The sequence below is a fragment of the Lepisosteus oculatus genome, chromosome 8 (genome assembly GCF_040954835.1).
Source record: "Lepisosteus oculatus isolate fLepOcu1 chromosome 8, fLepOcu1.hap2, whole genome shotgun sequence".
Taxonomy (NCBI): Eukaryota; Metazoa; Chordata; class Actinopteri; order Semionotiformes; family Lepisosteidae; genus Lepisosteus; species Lepisosteus oculatus.
The window spans coordinates 7883650-7909396 of record NC_090703.1 but is presented as its reverse complement, the minus strand read 5'-3'; the positions used below and the strand labels follow the sequence as shown (position 1 = coordinate 7909396).

At 45.0% G+C, this 25747-nt stretch overlaps 1 protein-coding gene across 4 annotated transcripts in view; it reads right to left on the bottom strand.

Moving 5' to 3' along the window:
* Positions 1-25747, bottom strand: part of syne2b (spectrin repeat containing, nuclear envelope 2b) — a 151950-nt gene that overhangs the window by 40651 nt on the left and 85552 nt on the right. For all 4 annotated transcript variants that reach the window (XR_011190212.1, XM_069193151.1, XM_069193149.1 and 1 more), the window contains 30 exons: positions 24828-24923; positions 24326-24406; positions 24003-24110; positions 23543-23647; positions 23085-23198; positions 22615-22716; positions 21653-21709; positions 21363-21536; positions 18564-18746; positions 17908-18033; positions 16718-16848; positions 16206-16359; positions 15896-16036; positions 15639-15794; positions 14951-15160; positions 13857-13958; positions 12259-12378; positions 11527-11727; positions 10975-11148; positions 10501-10632; positions 8031-8227; positions 7348-7480; positions 5945-6127; positions 4121-4270; positions 3558-3734; positions 2953-3108; positions 2233-2388; positions 1677-1847; positions 1148-1281; positions 338-542 (listed from right to left, as the gene is read on the bottom strand). Coding sequence is in view for 3 of the 4 variants with exons in the window: in XM_069193151.1 (XP_069049252.1) it covers positions 338-542; positions 1148-1281; positions 1677-1847; positions 2233-2388; positions 2953-3108; positions 3558-3734; positions 4121-4270; positions 5945-6127; positions 7348-7480; positions 8031-8227; positions 10501-10632; positions 10975-11148; positions 11527-11727; positions 12259-12378; positions 13857-13958; positions 14951-15160; positions 15639-15794; positions 15896-16036; positions 16206-16359; positions 16718-16848; positions 17908-18033; positions 18564-18746; positions 21363-21536; positions 21653-21709; positions 22615-22716; positions 23085-23198; positions 23543-23647; positions 24003-24110; positions 24326-24406; positions 24828-24923 (4329 nt within the window). In the remaining variant the exon portion in view is untranslated. The remainder of the gene's footprint in view (positions 1-337; positions 543-1147; positions 1282-1676; positions 1848-2232; positions 2389-2952; positions 3109-3557; positions 3735-4120; positions 4271-5944; positions 6128-7347; positions 7481-8030; positions 8228-10500; positions 10633-10974; positions 11149-11526; positions 11728-12258; positions 12379-13856; positions 13959-14950; positions 15161-15638; positions 15795-15895; positions 16037-16205; positions 16360-16717; positions 16849-17907; positions 18034-18563; positions 18747-21362; positions 21537-21652; positions 21710-22614; positions 22717-23084; positions 23199-23542; positions 23648-24002; positions 24111-24325; positions 24407-24827; positions 24924-25747) is intronic.

The following is a 25747-nucleotide window of genomic DNA, read 5'->3' as shown; positions in this document are numbered from 1 at the left end:
GAGGGATCAATGCCAGAACAGAAGCAGGAGCAAGCACCTGGTGCAGTGTCAGACTGGGAGTTCCAGTATGGACCGAAAGAACTTGCCTGTACCTTTTAGTGTGGTCAACACATTGCCAGTCCCAGAACAAAATATTCCCTTCTCATCGCTTCCAAAACACCTGGCTCTACTTAAGGAAATTCTGGATACACTCAGTTTAATTGCCTATCCCAGTGCTCCCGATGTGAATCAATGTCTGTGTGTACTCATGCTTGTGCTGTAACCTCATTTAACCAGTTTGCATTTTGCATGAGACTCCTCCACTGCAGCCTCTTAAGGAGCCTGTGGGCACACTTACGTTAATGGCCTCCACTTTACTTCGCACAAAATCCACGGTGCTCTCGTCGGCAGAGACAGAGCTCAGCAGCTTGCTGCACTCCTCCTGGTGTTTATCGAGCAGCAGGGCGCGGTCAGCAACGAAGTCCCGGTACCTCTGCCAAAGCTGGAATAAGCTCTGAGCTTTTCGGAGCTCATCTGTAAGATCTTGATTTACTACCATCCATCTGGCAAAGAGAAGGGAACAAGAGACCGGCCATTTAAAATTTATTGTCAATAAAACCATTTACAGGGGAAAAAAAGCCTCTTAACAAAGGCTGATTGATTAATTTATTAATAACAGAAAGTTTGACCAAATCTCCAATTAGGGCCTACTGCATAAAGAAACTAAAGTAAAAAAAAACTTGAGTGCTTGAAACATTTTTTAGCAGCATATTCCTTATAGGCTGGTGAAGAAAAGCTTTGCAGTTATTTTGATTTCCGGTTGCAGTTTTATTTTTACTGGAAATTAAAGGATATGTCTTGCACATGCTATTTTTGGTTTTGAAATTAAAACTAGCTCTTGAAATGAGTCAAAAGCTACAGGGCATACATTCTCAAAACCTGAGTCCGCGGAGGTGACAGATCATGGCAGATGAATCACTGAAAAACGGCAAAGCTAAAAATAACAGCTGCATCCCATTCATCCGATAAAATGCTACAGTTATGCCCAGTGGTTCAATTAGTTCAGCTCACATACAATTAAAATGGGAAGCTCTGGTGAAATGAATGTGAAAAGGACAACTAGTCAGAGTCACATACAGTGGACTAGGAGAGAGAGGGCTCCACTGACCGTGTCCGTGCAGACTGGAGCTGGTCGCTCAGGAGCTGGGTGGCAGAGGAGCTGCACAGGTCTTTCAGGCTGGAGAAAGCCCTAGTCAGCGTCTGCCATCCCTCCTCGCCCATCTCAGCCCCGTCTTGCAGGTTCTGCAGGGGTGGAGAAGAACATTACACTCCAACACAGCTATCAGACAAATAGAAGGAAGTGAGATCGTTCTAAGAAATGGTCATTTCCACAGCTCCTTTTTAGGCAGACATCACTGTGCTCATTGCCAAAGTAATTTGTGCTAGTTTCACGCATAATGACATAGCATTAGCAGAACATCTAGAGTCTGAGCCCAATAAGCCAAATGTGATTTGCTGCCCATTGCTATTCTTCCAGGAAACCGGTTCAATGGCATGGATGCAATGCACTGGAAGAGGACTGAGCCTACTCTATCCACAACGTGCTAGTGAAAGGTTCAGAGACCGAAGAGTATGCAATCAATGCAAGGTGCAATTGCATGCCCTGTAAATAAAATGAAAAGACGGACCACAAATACCTTCAGGCTCCCCACCTTGCCCCTCAGAGTTTCAAATGAGAGCAGGGGGCAGCAGCAGTGCTCCAGGCTGTAGCGGACCTTGATCGTGCTCAGCTCCACCTCTCCAAATACTCCTTCAAACTCCCCCCAACGCTGGACCACTGTCTGCAGGGACGTCTTCATCTGAGCAAGCTGGGTTCACGATAGCAAGCATTTACAAGGTTCGTTCAAGACGTGAACATGCAACATGTTGCTGAAAATTACATTCACCACAAGTAATATCCCTCAGCACACCTAGAATATATACAAATTAATAAAACAAATGGAATAGTAAAAGAAAAAAACTGCACTGTGTCCATGATTTCAAAATGTTTTACATTTAAGTATACATTTCAATACTTTTGCAACAATTCATCAGAAGAGCATTTCTGCAGCCTTCACATTACAGTATATGGGGGGGTCTTGCATACTGAGAGCTGGTATTTTAAAAAAGAAAGGTTAATTTGTTAATACTCTGCTGCAGATGGTGGAGAGCTTGCCCGTTATGCTGCTTCACAGAAGACTCCACTGTCAGTACCTGCTGACTGAGGCCTGTGCAAGCCGCACTGATGTCATCCACCTGTGACATGAAGTCCCTCCAAATTCCCTCCTTGCTCCCTGTGTCCAGGGACTGACATCTCTCACGCAGCCCCTCGGCCTCTCCGGACTTCACCCTCAGCTTCTCCTCAGTCTCCTGACGAAGCACACAGACAGCTGGCAGGTCAGCATCCCCGTACTCAAGAATCACAATCGCCTGGAGCTGTAGCGTTTGCTCAGTTAGGGGAGACATTAAAGACAGGGGCACTAATCATCAAGTACAGCTGCTCTGTAAAGCTATACGGTCCATTACATGAGTACAATTTACACAATATTACAGTAATCTACAAAACATTACTGTTACATTGTATAAATTGCATTTGGTTCAGCTGGAAACTCTACACTGCAGACAATTTTGGAGACTTGAGTAAAAGTGAACAGTTAACAACCTGTGTTACAATGGGAAACTCAGCATAGACCAGTGAGGCCAAAGCCAATGATTCCAAAAAAGATATGAAGATTAATTAGAGTAAAGAATGCACTCAAAACCATTTCTTATTGTGAAATTACATGACTTTCATCTACCGAACAAGATCTGAAAAATCTTTAGAAGAAATATTTTACAATTTAATGATAGGCAGATAAGACTGCAACATGCTTGTCTTCTGAAGGGCTTACTGCAAGATACCGATCTAGAAGAGTCACAGAACTGGCACCATACCTGACACTCTTTCAGGGCCTTTTCTGCCAGGGCTCGGCTGTCAGGTTTCTCGAACGTTGACACTCTCTCCCGCTGGGCTGTAACCCAGCTGTGGATGAGCTGTAGTTTGTTCTCCTTCTCTGTGTACTCTTCCTGTAGGGATTCCAGATGCCGGATCTGTGTTGCAATGAAATGACCCACACATGTAAGCACACCAGCAAAATATTCAACCAGGCAGGATCAAAACTCGGGTTTTCACCAGTAAGGATAAACCGAAGCCTCTTCCGGAAGCACAGGGCACAGGGTGACCCATCCTGCATGGGACGCCCATCCAATTTAGGGACACCTAAAGACAAGTCGACTGGGTTAACTGACAGTGGACATAAACCGGAACATTTGGCAAAAACCCAGGCAAATATGGGAAAAATCTACAAACTCGTCACAAGAAGGCACTGCAATCCAGAATCTAACCCAGGACCCAAGAGCTGTTGGCCAAAAGGATGAACCACATCACGGAAATAAATGTATCACTATTTTAGAAGAAATTTCACTCAAGAGAACAGCGGGCTCCTGGTCTCAGCGTGTACGTGAGAGACCGCAGCCTGGGCTTTGCTGTAGTGCCTCACCCTGTCACTGAGGGCTCCCTGGAGTCGCTGTGACTGCAGGTTGAGGGCACCCAGCTGCTCAGCAAACTCCTTCCGCTCATAGCGCTTTCCCTGGACGTCAGGGCTGCTGGTCTGCAGCACAGACTGGTTCACGAAATCCACCGTCAGCTGCCTGTAGCTCATCTCAAGGCTATATTCCTGAAATATAGAAGATCAAGTGAACACAGAGTGCTGCAGCTTCCCTGCCAGGCCCGCAACTTCTCACGCTGTCAGTTAGCTCTGCAAAGAAACACGCACAGCAGACTTCATCACACGCTGGTCACTGCCTTGCAAGATCAACACATCGACAGCTCCACCAAGCTCAAGTCTTTACTTTCAGGTTCTTGTCAGCTTGTTTGTCATATGCACAGGTGCAATGAAATGTTTAATGCTCTTGGGCTTAGAATATACACACATTTTGTAATCCTGTGATAAATTATTTACTCAAACTCAAAAATGCCCAGTTAAAAACAGTGATGGCTTACACCCCTACACCAAGTCCACTGATCTGTTTCACAAGCTGTCGCACGAAGCCGACGGGGCACCTTGTATTTCTTGAGCAGCTGAGTGATGCTGGCTAAGCCGGAGACCGCGGGAACCCTCTCCTCGTCCTCCTGCAGCTGGTCCTTCATCCCACTCATCCAGAGGTCCAGCTGTGCCATGGCCTCTCGCGACGACACCTTCTCCATCAGCAGCTGTACACAGGGGAGCAATCACACCTGTCAGGCTCACCGCTGCGTCTCGGCACCAATAAAACCCCAGGCCCTGACAGCTGAGGAAAGGCAGGTTGCAAATCTAGTCCAGTGAACAACTCAGACTGGATTCCGTAAAGTCCTGGAACACAAAGCCAAAAATTTCTAGTGACCTGGCACCTGGTTTTATTGCCTCCATTTCGGTATTTCCTAAGTGATACAGTGATCATCAAGTGTTTCGATCAGCAAACAGTGACACCCAGTGGCTAATTGGTGAAACACATTGAATTTAATAGAATGGTTAACTTTTCAGCGGATCACAAGGGAAAAATTTGGGAATCAGTACATTTTTGCAGCTGTAAAAGGGAAAGAAATAACTACAGTACATGCTCGAGGTGGATCTAAAATTAGTCGAGAGACCAATTCTATTTATTATCAAACCAGAAACAAAACCTAACACACTTAAGTGTCACTGTCCAGCTCCCACCATGCACTAAAACACAAAGAAAAACTTGGCACAAGCTAAAAGTAAAATGTTTTTATATCCGGTAATAATGAACAGAGCTTTGAACAGCACAGCCTGGTGTTTTCCGCACTACTGGGGGAGCTGCCTTTTGAAATTCTGAGCTGCAGGCCTCTGCAGCCAGAGAAGGGAGCCCTGTTTAATGTGCATCATCGAAGAGACCTGCACAGAGAAGCAATCAGGACGTGGATAGAGATGGTATCTGGCAGACGTTCAGTCCATGTAGACCCTGCAGCTTTGTAGGATGTTCTGTGGTCCCTCTTTGATCTGCCTAGAGTTTGTTCACAGGATATTAAGAAAAAGGCTGCTGATTCATTTTATCTCTAGGAATTATGGAGAGGAGGAAAGTTCACAAAGTGAGTCAGGAAACAAGTGTTTTGTGGTTTAAGAGCCTCATTAGAATTGGCTATTATGAAGCACAATATAACCAGAATTCCCGCTTGTCTGCTACAGTGCAGGATCTAAACCCCCTTCGGCTGAAAGAGGAAAGCATCTGGACTGCCTGCCAGAACCCACCCTCTGCTCCGCAGACACACCTCCACAAGAGTCCCGAAGCCGAAGGTCAGGACTCTTCCCTCCTGCCCTGTACTGGTATTATTCAGTGAACTTGACCTCCTTTCCTGCACTTTGAGGTTTATGAAAAATGTTCTCAAATATGTTTTAAAAACACAACAGGAAAAAGTATACATGTTGGGACACTGAACGTAATTGTCATTTTTACGGTGGACTAGGCCTGGCGAAGCATCGTAAAGGAACACATCAAGAGTCTGGTGATGTCGAGGGGTGCTAACTTTTCACAGCGTTAAGTTCATTTGTCCCAATACTTATGCTTAACTTAAATCAATCAGTGATACTATTCTAACACGGGCAAACATGAATGCAAAAAAATACCTAGACACAAAATTTGAAAATCTATTCATCTTTTCATCTGAAACACAAATGTCATTACTACACAGCAAAAATGACAAATCTCACTTCACTGTCCCAGTAGTTTCGATTTTCACATTATATTACAACCCTTGACTCAAAGCAGCCCCCAGTCTGGGAGTCTTGTTTCGACTGCCCACAAGCTGTGTGAGAGACCCCTCCCGACAGCCTGATCGAGCTGAATTGCGGCCATGCGGACCGCAACCAGTATCGGAGGCAGCATTTACCTGGTGCAGCTTCTCCTGGACGGTCGGCAGGCTGGAGAGCACTTCGGTCCAGCTCTGCTCGAACTGCGCCAGCTGCGTCTGCAGGGCCGCCGTGTCCGTCTGCTTCAGCTGCAGCAGCTGCGCCCCTGTGCTGAGCACCGAGGCCTTCAGGCCCGACTGCGCCTCCACCTCCTTAGCGAACTCCTGCGGAGAGCAGCGCCTCAGACGCGCACGTTCAAGCACTGCTGTCCCACTGACAGCTCAACTCCGGGGACGCTGCAGTGTGTGTTTTTTACGACACCACCATTAAATTTACAAAGGCAACAATTTGTGATCTTCAAGGCTCAGTGACAACATCACTCCAATCCTGACACACCATCACTGGCTCCCCATTACCCAGCGCATTCAGTTCAAAACTTGACTTTTAACTTCCCTTCATACCAAACCCCCTCCAATAGTTAGAGTCTCTCATTACTCCCTATGTACCAAACAGAGCGTAAAACCCTGCTGAGGCACATCTTTTAGTAGCACTTTCCTATAAGTGCAAGAGTCTCTTTCAGTCACCCTGCTCCCCACCTCTGGAGCTCACTTCCTGCCACTCTGAGAAATGTAAACACTGTTGCAGTCATACTAAAAACTAATCTGTTTAGTTGGGCTTTTAAGTAGTGAAGTTCAAGTACGGAGCTGCGTCTGCATGCGTAGGCTGCAAAGGAACAGGTAAAGGTTTACTCCATGCTGAATGTAATAATGTAATAATAATGTTTCTTTATTAGCCCTGTACAATTTCTTGCATTAGGAATTCGTCTTTTCGCATACCCCAGCTTTTCTCCAAGGAGACACAGACAGGGAAACAGGGAGAGAAGCTTGGGGTCAGAGCGCAGGGTCTGCCATTGTACGGCACCCCTGGAGCAGTTGGGGTTAAGGGCCTTGCTCAGGGGCCCAGCAGAGTAGGATTCCTCTGCCGAAGCAGGATTTGAACTGGCAACCTTCCAGTCACAGGCGCAGATCCTTAGCCACAGAGCCAGAGCTCCGCCCTAAAGAAGGCTCCACAGCTGAAACTGTGTTTCTTTACTTCTCTATGGAGTATGGAATACACCTGTACTTGTTCCTTTCAATTAATGTTTGCCTTTTCCCCTTTTCTACCTTTTTTATGTTTATCTTTATTTCTGTTCAATTTTCTGCTCAGTGTTCTGTTTTTGTTTTGCCCCAAACACTGTTGGTGAAACGAGATAAATGCTTGTAATCCTCGTGCTGCTATACAGTTAAACCAGCTTACGGCCTTTGTCCTTGTCCTCATTAGGCCGTATTAAATATCTCTTGGCTCCCTTGAATCGAACCTAAAGACATCGCCATTGCTTTGAGCATTCAGAGCGCTACACCTTCGCTTAACCGACAGGGCAGCCTGGAGCTCAGTGCGCACCCACCAGGAAGTGAGCCAGGCGCTGCTGCAGAGTCTCCTTCTCCTGGGCCACGGTGACCGAATCCTGCTTCCACGTCTTCAGCCGGCCCATGGCACTGCCCATCCAGCCACTCAGGGCCAGCGAATCCTCTCGAAACCTGCCGGCACAGTCAGTAAGATACCATTGCAGGCCCAGAGAGCAATCAACCACCCTGCAAGTCCAGACAGGGAGTTCTGGGTGCTGGGGTTCAGTTATGCTGACGTTTTTTTTTAAAATTCGTAACACTTTGAGAAGTGTGCAGTCTAAAAGCAGAAGATACTGTACACCTATTTATGATATGACTTTGAAACAGTACTGCGGGTGACTTTAAAATGTTTGTCAGCTACTCTTCAGATTCTTTTGCTGTTTAGAGTTTTTTTAAGCGTGGCCAATTTACATATTCACTTTTTTTCTTGTCCTTTAAATTGTTCCTTCTGATGTACTTAATTTAAGTAATATAGAACATCATTATATTACATATTCATGCCTTTCGCCCGTGGCTTGCTAAGATAAGCTCCGGCTACACTGCTACCATACTGGATAAATGGATGTATCATATATGATACCAGATAGACATATACCTATATCCAATATTCTGATATCCCCCCCCCAGTGTGCACAAACTGGGACACAGTGTAAAGAGTGACTGTTTTGAAGGAGGGGCTGACCGGCTCCAGAGCTTCCTGAGCGTCTCGACCCGGTGGTGGTCCCGCTCCACCCTGACGTGCACCTCCAGCCACTTGCTCTCCAGCTGCCCCACAGCCGCCTCCAGCCCCGCGCTGCCCAGCGCCCCCCGCAGGCCCCTCCCTGCTACTGCAGCCTGGGAGAGACGCGCGGCGTTCTCGTGCAGGACGCCCTGAATTTGCTGCCAGACAGAGACAAGAAGAAGAAGTGGCCTGTTATTACTCCTGTCGACAATGGCGTCCGTCTGACGTGGTGCTATGGCAACACGCTGGCTTCTGGTGCTTCAGGTTTGATTGGGAATCTGAACACAACGTAGGCAAGCCTGCTTCAGGAGAATCGTGAATCTTGTTCATGTGTCAGTGAAACATGACGGTTCAAGTAGCTGAAAATATAAAACACTGCACATTAAGGGGAAAGAGCTTGCGATAGCAAAACCTTAATCTGCTGTTGTGGCTCCAGCTGGCAGCTCTCCAATAATATCAGCTCTTTGTTACAGTAGTGTGCAGTGTGATTTTCCCAGTGATTCTAGTCCCGAGAAAGAGTGAAAGTTACTAAAGGGTCAATGCATCAGACCTTTATTTTACCCTATTAGCTCTTCTCTTTAAGAGGATGCTGGAGTTTTACAGTTCCAGCTCATTTTAATACCAACTAATTGCCAACTTATTACGCAATGCTGCCTAAACCTAACCCCCAACACATTACAGTGTCAAATAATACTGGAAATCCCAAAACAAACTTAATTAGTTAAAGTATTCCAGTTCTTTGCTTTAATCTGACCACTGACTGAGCTGTACAAATATGATTGTATTTGTGTTCCACTACAGAGAATGAAGATCCAGTTCACAGTTACAGGAAGGTGTCTATCTGAAAAAATCTGAAAAGGATTTCTAGCTTGAAATTGAATCTTACTCATTTTTCTGCAAGTAAAGAAGAAAGCAGATATTCCATTGAATGGACTCTGACAGTGACTCTCTATAGTTAGTTAGCATTACTTCTGGGGTTGCAAAGGAACAAGTAATAGGTTTATTCCATGCTGAAAAAAAGCAGAAAGAGAACACAACGTTTCGGCCGTGGAGCCTTCTTCAGGTGTGAGAGAGACAGGGCAGTAGGCAAAGGTAAAGTAGCGGGAGAACAAAGGTTGGGAGGGAGGAGGAGTGAGAGGCGGGAGCAGGGGACAGAAAGAGAGACCAGGATTACACCCAATGGGACAAACACCCCACAGAAACTCTGCACATGGAGATCTGTAGAATCATCCTCCGTGTGCAGAGAAAAACTACTATCAACGGGTGCAGGGCCGAATTAGGCCAGTACCCACTATTGATAAACATACAGAAAAGAATATTAAAGTATTGGCTACACCTAAAAAACAGTGACCAAAATTCCTACCACCACAAAGCCCTGCTGAGCCGAGAGCTGAGCCAAAAACAGAGCCCCCTGAGCCAGCTGGTCCTGAGGCTCACCGACCTGAGCAACACCGACACTAACCAGCCTCAGGACAGCACTGCCAGAGCACCACAACCCAGACTCAACCACATCACAGCACAGATCAAACAGCAATATCTCACACACTGGGACACACACACACAAACACAACATAAACTGGAATGCTACAGAACCTTAAACAGACAATACACACTAGCTGAATATTTGACCAAAATCAAAAATAACAAACAGAAACAGACCCTGACGAAGTACAGGCTCAGTGACCACAGCCTGGCCATAGAAACTGGGCGACACAGGCAGACCTGGCTGCCCAGAGAGGACAGGCTGTGCTCCCACTGCCAGCAGGGAGAAATAGAGACAGAGGTGCACTTCCTACTGCACTGTGACAGATACTCTGGGATTAGAGAAACATTCTTCCCGAAATTCAGAAATCTAATCCCAGAGTTCCCACACCTGCCAAAACCACAACAGGTCCCAATCCTACTGGGAGAGGGAGGAGGGAACTCAGTTGATCTGGCAGCCCAGTATCTCCTGTCACAGCCTGAGGAACAGTGAGTCTGTCTCCCAATAATGCTCCAGCCGCCTACAGTATATATCAATATTTTATAATATGTCTTTGTTGTAAATGTCTGTAACATGTCTGTAGATTTTATTTTACTTCTATTGTTTGTTTTGTTCCATGTTAATTTTATTTTTTTTATTTGCTTTGGCAACACTGATTGTACCCATCGGTCATGCTAATAAAGCACCGTGAATTGAATTGAATTGAATTGAGAGGCCAATCAAGAGGTGTGAAGTCAGAATGGGTCCAGAGAGGTGTGAAATGAAACTTCGAATGAATGGAGAAAATTTAAAAGAACAGTAGTCTGTCGTTAAGAGAAGGGAGAATGTGTGATCCTAGCTGCAGGATCCATTACTTCTGGGGTTGTTCAGAGCAAGGTAGGTGAAATTGCGCCACCTGGCTGCTGCGAGGTGTTTGTTCCTCTCTTGAATGCAGTACAAGCCCGGTACCTGATAGACAGACAGCCGCTCACTGAGCCTCTCGTCCGACTCCTCCACCAGGCCCACAGTGGGAATCCTGGCCTCCACGTCCTGCAGCAGCTTGCACAGGGACTTGTGGCTCTCGTCAAAGTCGGACCAGACCTGCCGAGAAAAGCACCAAGTACATGGGAGAGCGCAGCTAGTGCATAACAATGCTACATTTACCAGGAATAAAATAAGTGACAGTTTGTCATAAAGGCTGGCCATTCATATCAGATTCAACTAACTTTGAAGAAAATTACATTTCGAAAGAGCACTGGACTTCCAATACAATACTGAGGTATTGCACAATATGTTAAGTATTGTATATGGATTACAGGGCACTTGAAACCCTGAAGAATCTGTTCATTTTGCAACAACACAGTGACTTCAAAGTACTAAATCTATGCAAAAAGGTTTATCTTTAATCTTGAAGGTGATCAAGAATGGTTCTGTGCAGCGCACCTGCAATCTTCTCTGCAGCTCTGTTCCTTTCTCAAGACCTTTCTGTTGAAGAGAGTTCATCTCTTGCACGAGATCTGTCCAAAGCTTCTCGTGCTTTTTGAATAGATTCACCGGCACCCACTGGGAGAGGTGCTCCATCATAACCATGCGTTTCCCAAGATTCTGGAAGAATTTCTGTCAAAGCCAAACCAAAAGACGGTCAAGGGTTTGACTGAGATGCAGACCAATTACATGAACAACAAAGGGCAGTGAGAACATATTCCTACTGGCAAAAACTGATCAATGTAAAGGTAAGATAACTCGATAAATGTTAAAAGAAGGATTCATCATTAAAGTATATGTCAACTGATCAGTAATAAAAAAAGGCACATGCTGTAATAGTTCATGAACCACAGTTAATATGGAAAATATAGAGACCCTCATTAAGGATCTCACACCAGTGCTATTGTTGATCTTTTGATAAAAATGGATTTAAAAAAATGGATTTTGCAGTTCCCTCTCCAGCACACTGGCATCTCTTTACTCCTCTACATCTGCAATGTGGTTGTGCACCTTGTGTTTCTGGAGGTAGCCCTGGAGGTCCGTGTGGCTGTGCAGGGCGAGCCTCGGGTCAAGTGTGGCTCTGTGGCGTCCCATGTCAACCAGGCTGGCCAGCCCCTGCAGCAGCTGGCCGTAGTGCCTCTCGAGGTGCAGGCTCTCCGTCAGCTCCTCGCGCCGCTCGTGAAGAGAGCTCCACGCGCTGTCCAGCACATCCTGAGCACACAGACAGGATCACACACAGGATCTGCTGCACGAGGCTGTGACAGGACGTTCTGAACTTTTAAATCGCTTTATGTACTTTCCTCAGTCTCATTTTTACATTTTAAAATCAATTTCTGGATATATTTCCATACCCCAAGTAAATTCTTGATTTGTAAAGCGTTCCTGAAAGATGACAATGCATACTGCATGTGCTGGTAACTGGAAACGTGCAGGGGATATTGTATAGATCACTATGTTATGCCTGTTGCTGGCACTATAGAGCACTAAAGTAAGAACTAATTCATCCTAAATTAAGAAGTAGCACATTCTTGAGGTGCCTTAAACCAAAAATGCACAAATTAAGAGTGTGTAAATCCAGAATCGTTCTACAAAACAAGTCGTAAACATGGACCAACATGCAACAACACCCCCTGCCATCTTTAACTTCAGATAAGTGCTTTCCCAATGAAAGTGCATTCATGAATTCTGACTGTCTTAGTGTGCAAGTGCTTTTGGGAATGATCTTAGCAGACTGCACTGTACCTCTAACTTGGTGACCTCCAGCATGAGAGCAGTGGGGATACCCAGAGTCTGTCCCTGCTCCTTCAGCACAGACACACAGCTCTCCTGGGGCTCCAGCATGGACTCCAACTGCACAGCCATCTGCAGACACACAGACACAAAGGCCTTTGAAGAAGCCCCACTAAGCCCACAACACGCACATGATGCCTGGCTTCAGGCAAATGTTTCACCATTCCATGTTTACGTTCCACTGATCCATAATTCTTCAGCAGAGACTATTTAAGCACAGTATAACATGGATCAAAGTCTTTTAACGACAACAATATGATGAAGCATTGCAAGAGTCTGAGCCATAGGATAAGACCTACTGACACAGCCTCACATATTACAAACATAATATAACAGTCCATTTACAATTAAAAAATCATTCTGAAAAATGTCTTCTTTTAAATCCAGACCCTTTGGGTCATGCTTAAAACCTCTAATGCGCATCAGGAGAAAATGAAGAAACAGGGGTAACAGGGCATTTTGAAGACGTTCGATTTTTGCAGAAGCTGATTAACAAAACTACTAGGAAACTACAGGGGTAGGAGAAGGCGTAATATATTTTTCCATCACCTACAAAGCTTTTTAATCTGACAATAAAACATTTGCACAAAGTATTGCATTGAAAACTTTCTAACCACCATGAAGATATCTACATGAAAGTGAAAGATGAAAGTTTATAGGCATATTGATAATGCTATCCAGCCATCCATCCATTTTCTAACCACTTTATCCAATTCAGGGTTACGCGGGAACCTGTCCCGGATGCACCCCGGACATACAGTAGCATCAGTCCATCATAGTATTAATAATTCTACCGTATTAATACTCAGTTCTGCATGCTTCAGTCTAAAAAACAAGTGCTTTCTGAAGTCAGATCTGCAGCCCCCTGTGCTTGAAGCCTGTGTGACTGTCTGGTTAGTTCCAATTTGTGTCACTCTGCCCCCTAGTAGGGGTGCTACAAATGCTCATGGTTGTTTACTCTCAGGCCTGGGTAAACATTTGTCTGAGTCTCACCTTTCCCTTAGTTTCACCAGAAAGGAGAGGAAAAAAACAATTCAGTGAACATTTCAGCCAGCTCAGAGATGTGTATAATGTATAATGTTTCTTTATTAGCCCTATACAATTTCTTGCATTAGGAATTCGTCTTTGCGCATACCCCAGCTTTTCTCCAAGGAGACACACAGACACACAGAAAGGGAGAGAAGCTTGGGGTCAGAGCGCAGGGCCTGCCCTGGAGCAGTTGGGGTTAAGGGCCTTGCTCAGGGGCCCAATGGAGTAGGATTCGTCTGCCGGCTGTGGGATTTGAACCGGCAACCTTCCAGTCACAGACACAGATCCTGAGCCACAGAGCCACCACTCCGCCCAGTCTCTCCCACAGCACTTTATAAGAGTGTCTCTCCCACAGCACTTTATAAGAGTAATACATTTTCTATTCTATTTAGTATTCTAACCATTTTAGTGAACACAGTATTTTTTCCTTTTCCCTTACAGTGCAGATGATCAGTATCATGGCATACAGTCCTATCTGAGAGGTGAAAGGAAGAAATCTATCATTAGTTCAAATGAGTTACCTGCAGCTGTTCAGCAATGCTCTGGCCACTGGCTCCATTAATTGTTTGCAGTAAAAATGACTTTTTATCAAGCAAGGAAGCATGCATTTTCCTTAACTCTGTCTGTAGGGTTACACAAATAAAAAAGGTTATGGTCATGGATTTGAGACCGATCAACATAAATGAGTAACAAAACATGCATCACACCAACAAGCTGTGATTCTTATTGTACGTGCTTATTTGAAACATAATATCCTGAGAAACAAAAGGTGTTAATTTGTCAGATGAGGACTCTTTCATACTGATGAGTTGTTCACATTTTCATGCCTTAGGGTAAATGGACAACAAATACAAACTAATATAGGACACATTATGGTCTGTTAATTTAATGATGAATTAAAGATGTCAAAATCTGCCTATCGTGAAGTGATATAGTTTGTTTTACATCCTCCCAGAGGCATGATTTCATTCTTCAGACAAACATTTACTACTTTGCAGGCTTGTTTGTTCCCTAAAATGCCCTTGAGGCTTCTTGGCATGTTAAGATGTTTTCAATCAAAAGATCTTGTCGTAAAGCTATTACACTCTCTGTAGTCACTACAGAGAAGGAAATCAATCCAATTAACCCATTGAGCTATTGAACATATTTGAGACAGAGCTATTTTTTAACAGAACAGTTGCCTTTAATTACATCAAATTCAAACTTGACTTTAACAACAGTGAACAGTGACAAATATGAGGAGACTGTTTGGCCCTTGTATATTGTTCAGTAATTAGTAGCTAATTGGTCCATGGACCTCAGCTGAAAGAAGCCAATATATCGGCTTCAACAAGACTGGATTGCTTGTTCCACCCTCTCCACAACTGTCTGGGTAAGGGATTTAAAACTTATTTTATGTGAGCTCCTGTACTTGATTGGTAGCCCTAACCCAAAGTATAACTCCTGATCTACAGGTACTTGTGATTTTTCACTCAGGATTTACTCGGGTCTTCCAGATTATTTAGTGAATTCTACCTGCACAGAGAGCTTTATGCTTTGCTTCGAAATGGCTTGTTCTCCCTCTTCTACAATAATGTCTGTCACTCAAGAGCTACCAGTGCAATGTGGCTCTGACCTGGTATTGGTCCAGCTGTTCCAGCCGGGAGTGCAGCTTTCTCTTTCTGGAGGAGAGGGCTAAGAGAAGCAAGGGTAGACAGGACTGCAGACGGTCCAAGCAGGTGGACACCTCTGGTTCCTCTGCTCCTGCCAGACTGGCAATGCGGCTCAGAGCTGCTCTCTGGCTGCTCATCTCGCTGTCCAGGCTGGTCAGATCAGCTGCCACACTCTGCAACCACCAAACAGACCAACTAGAATCCCCTTTCACAGGCACTAGCATGGCATAGCACAATGTTTAGGACTGGTGGGATGTTTAACCTCCACTTCTATGGCTGACATGAGAAAGACCACCAACCATGCCCTCATTGTGGCTTTTTTCCATCTTTTTGTAAATGTATTAATAGTTAAACATTAAACTTCTCTTCAATACCTAAAGATGAGTCTATTTATCTCCTCTTTAATAACAGTGGTGTGACTTTGATGTGTCTTGTGTTTTGTGCTCAGACTGAGACTAAATAGGTGACTGATTTCTGTAATAACTGTACGCAAACAGAGATCTTCATGTCATACAGACATCTGCTGAGCACATCAGAGTGTTTATTAGATGAAGGACACTGAAGACGGGCCAGTTAGACCTCCCTTTCATCAGGGGTCAGGGCTGGGCTCTGTCAGCTGTTTTTAGGGATGATGGGGGGGACAAGACTCGCCTCTAGCTGAGGGATCTGCAGCTGGGTGTCTTCCCTGGACAGATCGCAGTGACTGAGCAGCAAGTCCTCCATACTGCCAAGGGACAGGTTAATCCCAGTCAAAATGTCATAGAGGTCCTCATCCAGCTTTGAGCAGGACTCCTCAGAGGGGTGAGGCTGACGAAACAAATAGCAGGCAAAGATAAGGAAGAAGCAGTGAGTTGCACCAGTGCTCCTCCTGTTCACATGCACGCTGGAATGCCTCTCTGTCTCCTCACCTGTGCTGGGATGGACTGTACACTGTGGCCAAGCTCTCGGAGTCGGGTGGTGAGTGCCTGTATCTCCTGCACATCATGGGTGTTGGGGCTGCTTACGATGCCGCTGTGAGCAGCAGAAACTCCATCATCTGTCACCACCACCTGCAGGCAGGAGCGTTTCGAATTGAGAATCTGCATGTGCTCCTCATAGGGTTTTGCTGGGAAAATGCAGCCCCATTTTCACCAGTGAGTGTGTGTTGCTTTTTCTTTCCTCGTGGCTTGAGTACTGCTTTTCAACTTGATTTTCAACTTGGGAAAACTCCAGACTAACCTGTGACGGCAGATCCTGCCGTACAAGTTCCTCCAGCGTCGTCAGTCTTGCAGCTAGTTTGCTCTCCAGTGGCTGCCACTTAGACCCGGACGTCTCCACAGGCATCTCTACTCCTGCCGGGGGCTCATCAGGACTCTGGCCTTTACCTTGGCATCTAGTGAAGAAGCACGGAACACCTCCTCATGTACTGCAAAGCCAGGGGTCATCTGCAGAGTAGTTCTGACTCATTCAGCTTATTAAAAAAATAAACCTGGTTTAATTCCACAGCTGTTTGCTTCATTAAACTGTTCTAAACACAGCATTTTACTTTAACAAGAGTCTGAAGCTTGAAAGTGTAAAAAAAAAGGCATTAGCATGACATCAAACTAGACTTTACTTTTCACTCAAGCGCAAAATCCACTACGTTCACTTTTATTCTATCGCCTCATGCGTCTGTTTCTGGAATGAGGCTCAGCACTAGGAGAGAGCCTGGCTGTCCCTGTGATGGCTAGCAGCAGGAGCAGTCCACGTACCCGAGAGCAGGCTTGCCGACTTGTGACTGGCTGGGGTCTCGCTCAGAGTGGCTGTGCAGGCGTGTCCTCCCGTGGTGCAGAGCGATGGCCTTGGTCAGGTCTCTCTGCTCACTCAGCTCTTGCTCCAGCTCCTGGGGAGACAGCAGCGGTGTCTGTCATACAGCATACTGCCTTCCTGCATTAACCTTAAACTCATACCTACCTTTAACCCTAACCCTTTAATTATCCTCAACTCCAACCTACAGTATTCAAATTTCCAGCCCCAGCTTTAACTACAACCCAATACCTTATCTTACCTTAACCTTAAGATCTAAGGCTTATGCATAGACAAAACCCTACTCACACACAGTTTTACCCACTTGAAAAGCAATGTTTCTTCTGTTGGTATTAGCTACACACAGTAAGTGCAGAATCACTCTTTATCTCAGCCTTGAGGACAAACAGTGACACTTGTTACAATGCATGACTTCTCTGGGAGGTATTGAGAGAGGTGGCTTTGTGAGAGAGCCACCTGATAATTGGAAAAACCTGTAGAATGAGGCACGCCTGGCCTGATTGATTAATTAGCATTCAAAGGGAGTGAAATTCCAGTTCAGGGAAAGGAGCTCTCAGGATAGGTTCTGCGTGGAATTAGCCACACCTCTGGGCTAATTAAGAGGTGTATAAGGATAGCCAAGAAGGAAAAGGGGCTGAGGTGTTTTGGTGAGGGATGGGGTTGGCTAGCTGAAGCAGGGCTAAATGGAGATGTTAGCACCTGGAGGGGTGAGGCATTGCTTAGCAAGCTAACTGTATCTCTCCCCCCCCCAGTCCTGATTACTTCCTTTGCCTTACCATCAGCAGACAGATGGGCAGTCTCATTCAGTGTGAGATGTGACTGAAAACTAACTTGGCTGCTTCACTGCAGCAGTGCACAAATGTTTAAGATTCAGATTCATTGAAACTTTTTTAGTGCCTGATTATTCTGGTGTTTCTGCATACCTCTTTCATTTCTCAGGAATTCAATCTCTGCAAATTATGCTGGAACTATGAACACTGTAGCACTTAAGGTATTTGAATTCTTGTAATTCCTCCTTAAATCATGCAAAAGTAAGTGTTTACATAGAATCAGCTCTATTTGATTTATCGAGCCAGGGTTTTGTGTCGAGTGAACATGCTGGTCAGGGGTCCGCTTTGACCCGTGGATGTGTTACCCTCTGTTGCTGCAGGCTGTTCTGTCTGCTTAGCTTGCCACTGGTAGAGGTCAGCATCTCCTGTACGCTTGCACTCTGTTGACGCCTCCCTTCCACTGGGGGGTGCTCAAGAGGCGACTTCCCCTCCTGCATGGCAGTCAGAGACATTTTGAAGTTGAGTATTGGTCATGACGCACTTTTTTACTTAAGGGACAAAAGGAGCAAGTTAAAGGCCGGCACAGCTAAAATCCTTCCCAAAAATGAAAATGCTCAAATCAAACACTATTGATGTTCTAGAGCTTAAATTGGTAAAATGAAATCGGCTGCTGAGTTACAGCAGATGAAAGAATGCTAGCCCTGTACTCAGCAGTTTGTTTTGCTGTACAGAGCCCACTGTATCAGTAAGTAAATATCAGGCCGTTTGTCCTTCCTGCCCTTTCTCAGTACTGGGCTGAGAAAAGAGACCATTTGGCCTGTTTGAGAGTTAGTAGCTAATTGATCCAAAAATCTTATCCAGCCATTTCTTGGAAGAAGTCGATATATCAGCTTCAACAACACGGCCGGGTAGTTTGTTACACAATTGCCTCCTGTTCTTGTTTTCAAATGCCCTTCCAAATTGTTTCCAGAAGTGCCCCTTAGTTTGTGTTTCACTGTCACTTTCTAGACCTGTTCTGTACCTGTCCTGCCAGTCGGCTGGGAAGGTTCTGCTCCTGCAGTAGCTGCTGGAAGGTGACCAGGCTGGTCTTGAGCTGCTCCAGTCTGCAGGACAGGGCCTCAACGTCCGCCTGAGCACTGGCCATGCTGCCCTGCTGCCCGAGCGCCAAGAGAGCCACCTTCTGCTCGATCTCCAGGAGCTTCTCCTAACCCACCAGGGGAAACAGGCAAAGTGCAGGGTGAAAGATCTCCGTTATTGTGCAAGAGCTTCCCATGCAGGGCATCTTTTTTCGTTCTTGGTCGGTTCCTTTCTCCTCAGTTGTTTCTCTTTCTGCTTGTGAATGCGGTCACCTTAAGTTGAATATTCATGTATATTACACCTATCCACTAATTATATTTTGACCATTTGACATCAACAAACTAAGGCCACTGAATACCGACGATCTAAAAGCAAATGCCAGAGGAGCTTTTTACTCATTTTTTATCCTGCCTGGAATAATGAGCCCGGACATCAGCCTGGTGTTTGTCCACTAGCTCTTAATGAGAAATCACTGCAGACTGCCAGAGCTCAGCAAGAGGCAGCCAACTCACTTCGCATTTACAAATTATTCTATAGTGAGAACAAACAGCTAAGGATCTGACAACACGCATAACAGAAGGATGAGTCAGCAAAACAGTTTTTTGTACCTCCATAATCTGTAGAAGGGTGGTCTGTGTTTACAGAGTTTTAAAGAAAGGTTAAAACATACAGTATTTCTCAGACTATGCATTAACATATATAGGATTTCATATTATAACCACTAATGAAATTGGAGAGTATAGCTAAATGCACTGCTGTTCTTAGGCTCATGATAAATCCAAAGAAGACAGAATGACAACTACAGTATGACTACTGTCTGTTTAATTCTAAGGAAGATATTTTACTTGCTTTATATTTGTTTTCCTTCAAAATCTCTGTTTCTCATAGAAGTTTTCTTCCTACATTTTTAATGGCTGTATCACATTTAACTTCCTTGCTGACACTGAAACAGCAGTGTATTTGATCATTACTCAGTATGTTGTACTGTAGCCACTTAACATTTCCAGGGTTTAGTAACACTGCCTCCTTAAGAGAACCTGTGTGTAGGGACATTCTACAGAAAAGGAATTTGTCTTATAGTGTGCTTTAGACATTACTTTTCGCAATAATATCTCATAACAAGCCTAAGTTCCCTCTTGTACCAATCTGAGACGTACATATTTAGACCTATATGTTCCTCAGCCCAGGAACTATTTTTAACTCAAAGATCTGTGTACAGTATGTGCAGGTAAGATATCTTTCTAAACAAGAATTTCAAGCTCCATTTAATGCACAGTAGAAGTGCCACTCTCCATTAGCTCCATTAATCTATGCTGTGTTCTCAACGTCTTCCTGAACTGCAGATATATAAACATGCCACATGAGAGGAAGTTATACAGTATGTCTCTGTTGTTGAAGCTGAGGCTTCACATATTGACACGTAACAAAATAAAAACTTCATTTGAAAAGCTTCTGCTTGACATCCAGTACATTTCACATCTTGTTTATTCATAATGATCACTTACTAGGAGTCAGAATATGTTTTTAAATGATGTGCAGATGACCGATGAAAGTTGCCATTTTCCCTCTCTTACTCCTCGATACAAAATCACTTCTAATTATCAGAAATAAACCACATCTAAAACATTTATTTTTGTTGCCCTTTAAGTCTAGGAGCTTGACATTTGCTATCAGTGCCAGAAAACGAGCATATTTTTTTTACAGTTTGACCAGAGCTCAGTCAGAACATTATTTTCCCTGTTAATTTAAATAATGCAAACAACTTAACTATTTCCTGGTATAGGAGCTGGCAGCTTTGAATCAAAATTTACCAATCGGATAATTTATTTTCTACTGTCATCCAGTGTAGAAACTTTCGCACGGATAAAGGTTAGCTGTGTCTCTGTCTGTGAACTGATGAGCATGAGGTTAATAAACACAACCTGCAGGAGTGCTTATCTTCTAAGCCTTCCACTTAACAACTACACTCTGCCCTTACAGCAAATACCCACCATTTGTATTCTCAGTGCTCTTGACTGTGTTTACTTAACCCTGCCACGTCTCTATGTCTCATACTGTGGCCGTGTTACTCACTGCAACAATGTTGTTCCCTCCTTTCAAGCCGCTGTATATGGCCAAATACAGAAATCTTACTGGTGCCTCCAAGGTAAGAAGGGCAAAGCTCTGCAGTTCCTTAGTATGACAGTATGACCTGTATGTATCCCGCCGACCAAGGTAAAATTTAGCTGTCACTAGCTGTCATTATACTGCAGTGGGTCTCCGCTATACAGAACAAGCTAGGGAAAAGGAAGAAGCCTTGTGCATCCTCCAAGAAATATTTGTTCTGGCCAGATCCAAAGAATAGGAATAAGTGCCCCCTGGAATTTTATTACAGAACTAAACTGATCAGCACTGGAACAAATGAGAGACAGAAATTGGGAGGAAACACTGCTTTGTGGGAAAAGTCCTGTGACTGAGAAAGAAACAGTGCCACATGTTTTAACAACGCATTGTGAAGAACAGTAGCTGCATTGTGAAGAACGGTAACTAGATACCTGAGGGAAAACGCATAGACAGTATAATAATTCTAATTATTACAAATGAATCGACTAAAAATATAGCAAGAAGCTCACCCACTATATCCTCCCATAGGCAGAGCACTGTATACAGTTCAGGACCCACAGGCTTGACATAAACACACGCAGCACACGCGGAGGCACACAGCAACAAGGTGAGAGGGTGAACTTTCACCTGCCGCGCTCACCTGACAGCCGAGAAGCTGCTGCTCCACGCTGCCCTGCATGTCCCCGGCAGGCTGCCCAGCCCGGAAGCTGTCCCCGGCTCTCTGCAGCCAAACCTCCAGGTGGGTGACGAACTCCTGGCACATGCGGAGACACGGAGGGCTGCCCCCAGCCTCTGCGCGCTCGCCTGTCCGCGCCTGGGAGAGACAGACAAGGGGCGACGGGCGCGCGGGTTACGCAAGCGAGAAGGTCAACAAAGGTGTGCTCCCCCGACTACTGCGCCGGCCCGGACCTGAAAATCAGCTTCCCTCACCTCCAAATGCCATGACACTCCACACTTCCTGGCTGGGCGTGGCGACAAGTCAGACTGCTGTGGGAGAGCATGCAGCCCCAGGTCACTCATTTACATGACACCCTGGTCATGTGGTTGACTGACACACTTTCAGTACAGACACCAGCTCGCGCAGAAGAGAAAGGACTGAGGTGCTGGTAACTGACACTGGCGGCTTATCTCTCATGTTGGCTGCGATTACATTCCTGCTATCCTGATAGGAACCTGGAGGAATGTTTAGAAAACAGCCCCCCCCTCACACACGGATGAAGGAAGTGCGCCTCTGGTTTCCCAGTCTGAGCTCATGCAGGTTTTGTTTTTGTTTTCCCTTGTTTTTATACAAATTACTTCATTTCCCGTTCGTGAAAGTTGCAGGAAAGGTTAAGGGTTGTGTTGAGAAACCGAGAAAGCCGTAAACACAACAGATTTTGAACGAGAAGAAATAACCTTTTAACTTTGTGAGTCAGCCATTTCTAAATAGGCCCAATCAGTGATGAGACACACATTTCCTGCTCACTACAGATTTTTAAAAACTACTGACACCATCTAAACAACAAGACACTGTCTACATTTTCTGGAGTAAAACCATATTTCCTAACAGAAGACTGCCACAAAAGGAGTTTTTCATTTTTTTCCAAAACTTCATCCAGTGTTGTGACATCTGGTTTTAATTTAACTAAAGTATATTAATGCATATATATTAATTATAGAACTGTATATCTCTACGGATATGTTTTAAAATTTGAATGTGCTCAAGCAATGCAAGTGAAGTGGGTTCTTTGAGTATTTTAAAGTATTTTGATAAAAGCCAGAAGGATAAGGAGACCAGTTACGGAACACTCCTTCAGCACCTTTTAACTGCAGTGCTCATACAATCACCATGCTGCATCACAGAAGAGACCTCCACCCTGCTACCTCTACTGTGCAGCAATGAGGTTTCTTACCAGCAGGCTGTGGGCCTGTGTGCCAGTGAGCAGCACCTCTGGGCCCTGGGCCTCCACAGGCTTGCCCTCTCCACTCTGGCCTGTAGCAGCTCCTTGTCTCTCCTAGGCCACAGACAGACAGTGTAGGGAATGTTACTGACCTGCCCTCATACAGTAGGTCAGAACACTATGGGAAGTGATGAAAGTAGGAAATGCATCACTGATTTTGCCAGCGTTAATTCCATGCGGATCTAAAATATTTATCGATTCAATGTAAAATAATTTGAATATTCATATAACATAAGACAAGCCTTCACATATACTGCCTGGATGATCCAGTGCTGTTTTCTCCGGCCCTTGAAAGAGTCTTTCCAGCTTCATTACAATCAACAGGTTTTCAATATAGGCAGAAGCAACAGTCTCTGTCATCATCAGATGAACGGCTCTGTTGGCCCCTGTGTCCAGCTGTGGCTCACAATAATGACTCTTACCCCTGGGCTGTGGGGCTGTGTGGCAGTGCGCTGAGTCTCTGGGCTCTGAGCCTCTAGTTGTTCTGTCCCACCCTCCTCCGGGTGTCCTGCCGCCACACCCTGCCCCAGGAGATCCTGATAATAGGATAGCGAAAGGGGAAGAGGTGAAACAGACCATCACCATTTTGATTTCTGACACAATGGATAGAATACAAAATTTGACAAAATGGTAACTGTGGACGAGGGGACAAGGAAGACCATGAAAGCATTACAGATAAATATTGTTCAAGAAAGCTGGTGACGTTTGAGTTGCACATTCTAGGTTTTGATGCAAGATAGCAATGATGTCTACAGCAGCATTCATGCCAGCTGAGCAGGACAGGTCCCTTCATAGTACTGTGGAGGCCATTCAAAACCATGGAGTGAAACGTTCTATACAGAGCCAGGCTCATGCTGCCTCTAGCTGTTTGTGTCCTTACTGCTAGCTCATGGGGGTGTGGGTCAGTCATCAGTGTCTCCTGGCTTTGGGCCCTCAGACCCTGCAGGCCCTCTCCACTCTGATGTACAGGCTCTTTCAGTCCCTCCTGGAGGAAATAGTTGAGATAAGGGACATTAGTAATTAGCAAAGGAACAAGTAATAGGTTTATTCCATGCTGAAAAAAAGAAGAAAGATAACACAACGTTTTGGCCGTGGAGCCTTCTTCAGGTGTTCACACCTGGTTTTCCCCAAAACACTTGAAAATTATACACTGATCAAAGGACTAAAGCAAACACTTAGCCCAACTAAAATGACTTGTAGTTGAGCTTAAACTGGCATACAACTGAATATCACACTTGATAAACTGTGTGTGGTGTGGAGCCAATTTTGTGTGCATATACTGTATACACGTACAGTACAATGTAGAACTACACAGTATATACAGTAGGTGCTGACATTACCATACTGTGAAGTGGGGCCTGTGTGCTGGCTGTCTCCTCACGCTGGGTGTCCTTCTGTCTCAGTGCCAACTCCTTCTCTGCTGTGGGGGATCTCAGTGGTGCAGGCTCCTTTTAGGGAACAGGGGGTTAGTGGTATGGTGCAGGAGGGCACACCATTGTAGATTAAAGATAGGAACATAACACATTTAAAAATTTAACATTGCTCACAAACGTTATCGGGTACATCAGATTTGTTTACTGATGTGTGTTTGTGAAAGTGTCTTCAATTGAAAAAGAACAGAACCAATCCAGACAGAAAACGATGTACAGTATGAGCACAGTACCGTGCCATGAGGTGTGCCAGATCTGTCCAGCTGTTTGTGAACTGTCTCTCCCTCCCTCAGAGGCCAGAGGACTGGATCTTCCTGCAAAAGATGTCCCATTACTGCAGAGAGATTTTGAGAATAAAGCCCTTTTGAAAATTGTAAACATTACTTGAACTTCACATTTACGCTGAAGACTTGCTCTACAGTGACTATCTACAAATCTGGGATTTCACATATAGTTTTAACACAGCAAAGCTTTACTCCAAGCACAGGTTCATCTCCATAACGTTAACAGCTGATGACATTCAAGCCAGGTTAATACGAGCATATACTATATTTACTGAATACTGTCAGTATGCTGTATGCAGTCAGTATGCAAATGATTTGTATGTAGTTCCCAATTCTTTATCACTCAAAATGCATTAAAGGAAACCATGCACTGCATTAAGGAAAATCAAGGACTATAAGTCAAAAGTGAATCCTCCTCAGATGAAGAACCAGTACAGACAGGAGTTCTTACTTTAATGGCAGGTGGAGGCTGGACCTCAAGTATCTCCTCACAGGCCAGACCGAGGGCGTCAGCCTGTTCTTCACCGATAAAAGTCTCCTCGGGGTCCTAACCAAGGGAACAGATACTGTGGTTTATAGGCAGGAGGTTCAAAGACTGCCACTGTGTCCCAGTCACCAGCTGTCAAACAGACATACTCACTGTCTTCAACACTGCCTGCTCTGACTGTAGCCTACAGCCTATCTAATTGCTCCTGGGATCTCATCCAGCCAATTGTTGAATGAAGCTTGAACCACATGGTTGTCTAGCTTGTTCCATACTCCCACGACCCTTTGAATACCTCCTGTTCTGGGGTTTAAATGCCCTGCCTCACAGTTTTCACTTGTGCCCTCAGTTTGTGCTGTAATGCTTATTCTGAGGAAGTCCACTGAGTTGACTTTATCAGTGCCCTTGAGGAATTGAACACTTGCATCAGGACTCCTTGCTGTCTTCTCTTTTGGAGACAAACAAGATTCAGTTCAATCAGTCTTGAACAGCGAACTCTTCAGTCAGAGAGAGAGGAAAGGGATTGCTGACTTAGCGAGGTCACCCCTTTCTCCATTTTCATTCTAGAGGCCTTGTGTTACTGTAGGCCTTATAATGCTAATAACACACTTTCACAAAGAGCAGAAGTCCAAAACAGGTGAGCCCAAGAAGAAAGGCCAGCAGAACAGCAGCAACAGGAACAAGAACATTGATAGAAAGAGAAGACTGGTGGGAGGGAAGAGCAAAACTAGTTGACACAGCTGCACCAGCAGCAGTGGAAGAAGACGACAGAAAATGAATCAATGAGTAAAAGAGAACCCAGAAAAAGAAGAAAGAGGGGCGCAGCCAAATGGCAAACAGAACGAGAAGGGGTCCATCCCTGAAACAGTGGTCACTCCCCCTGAAGA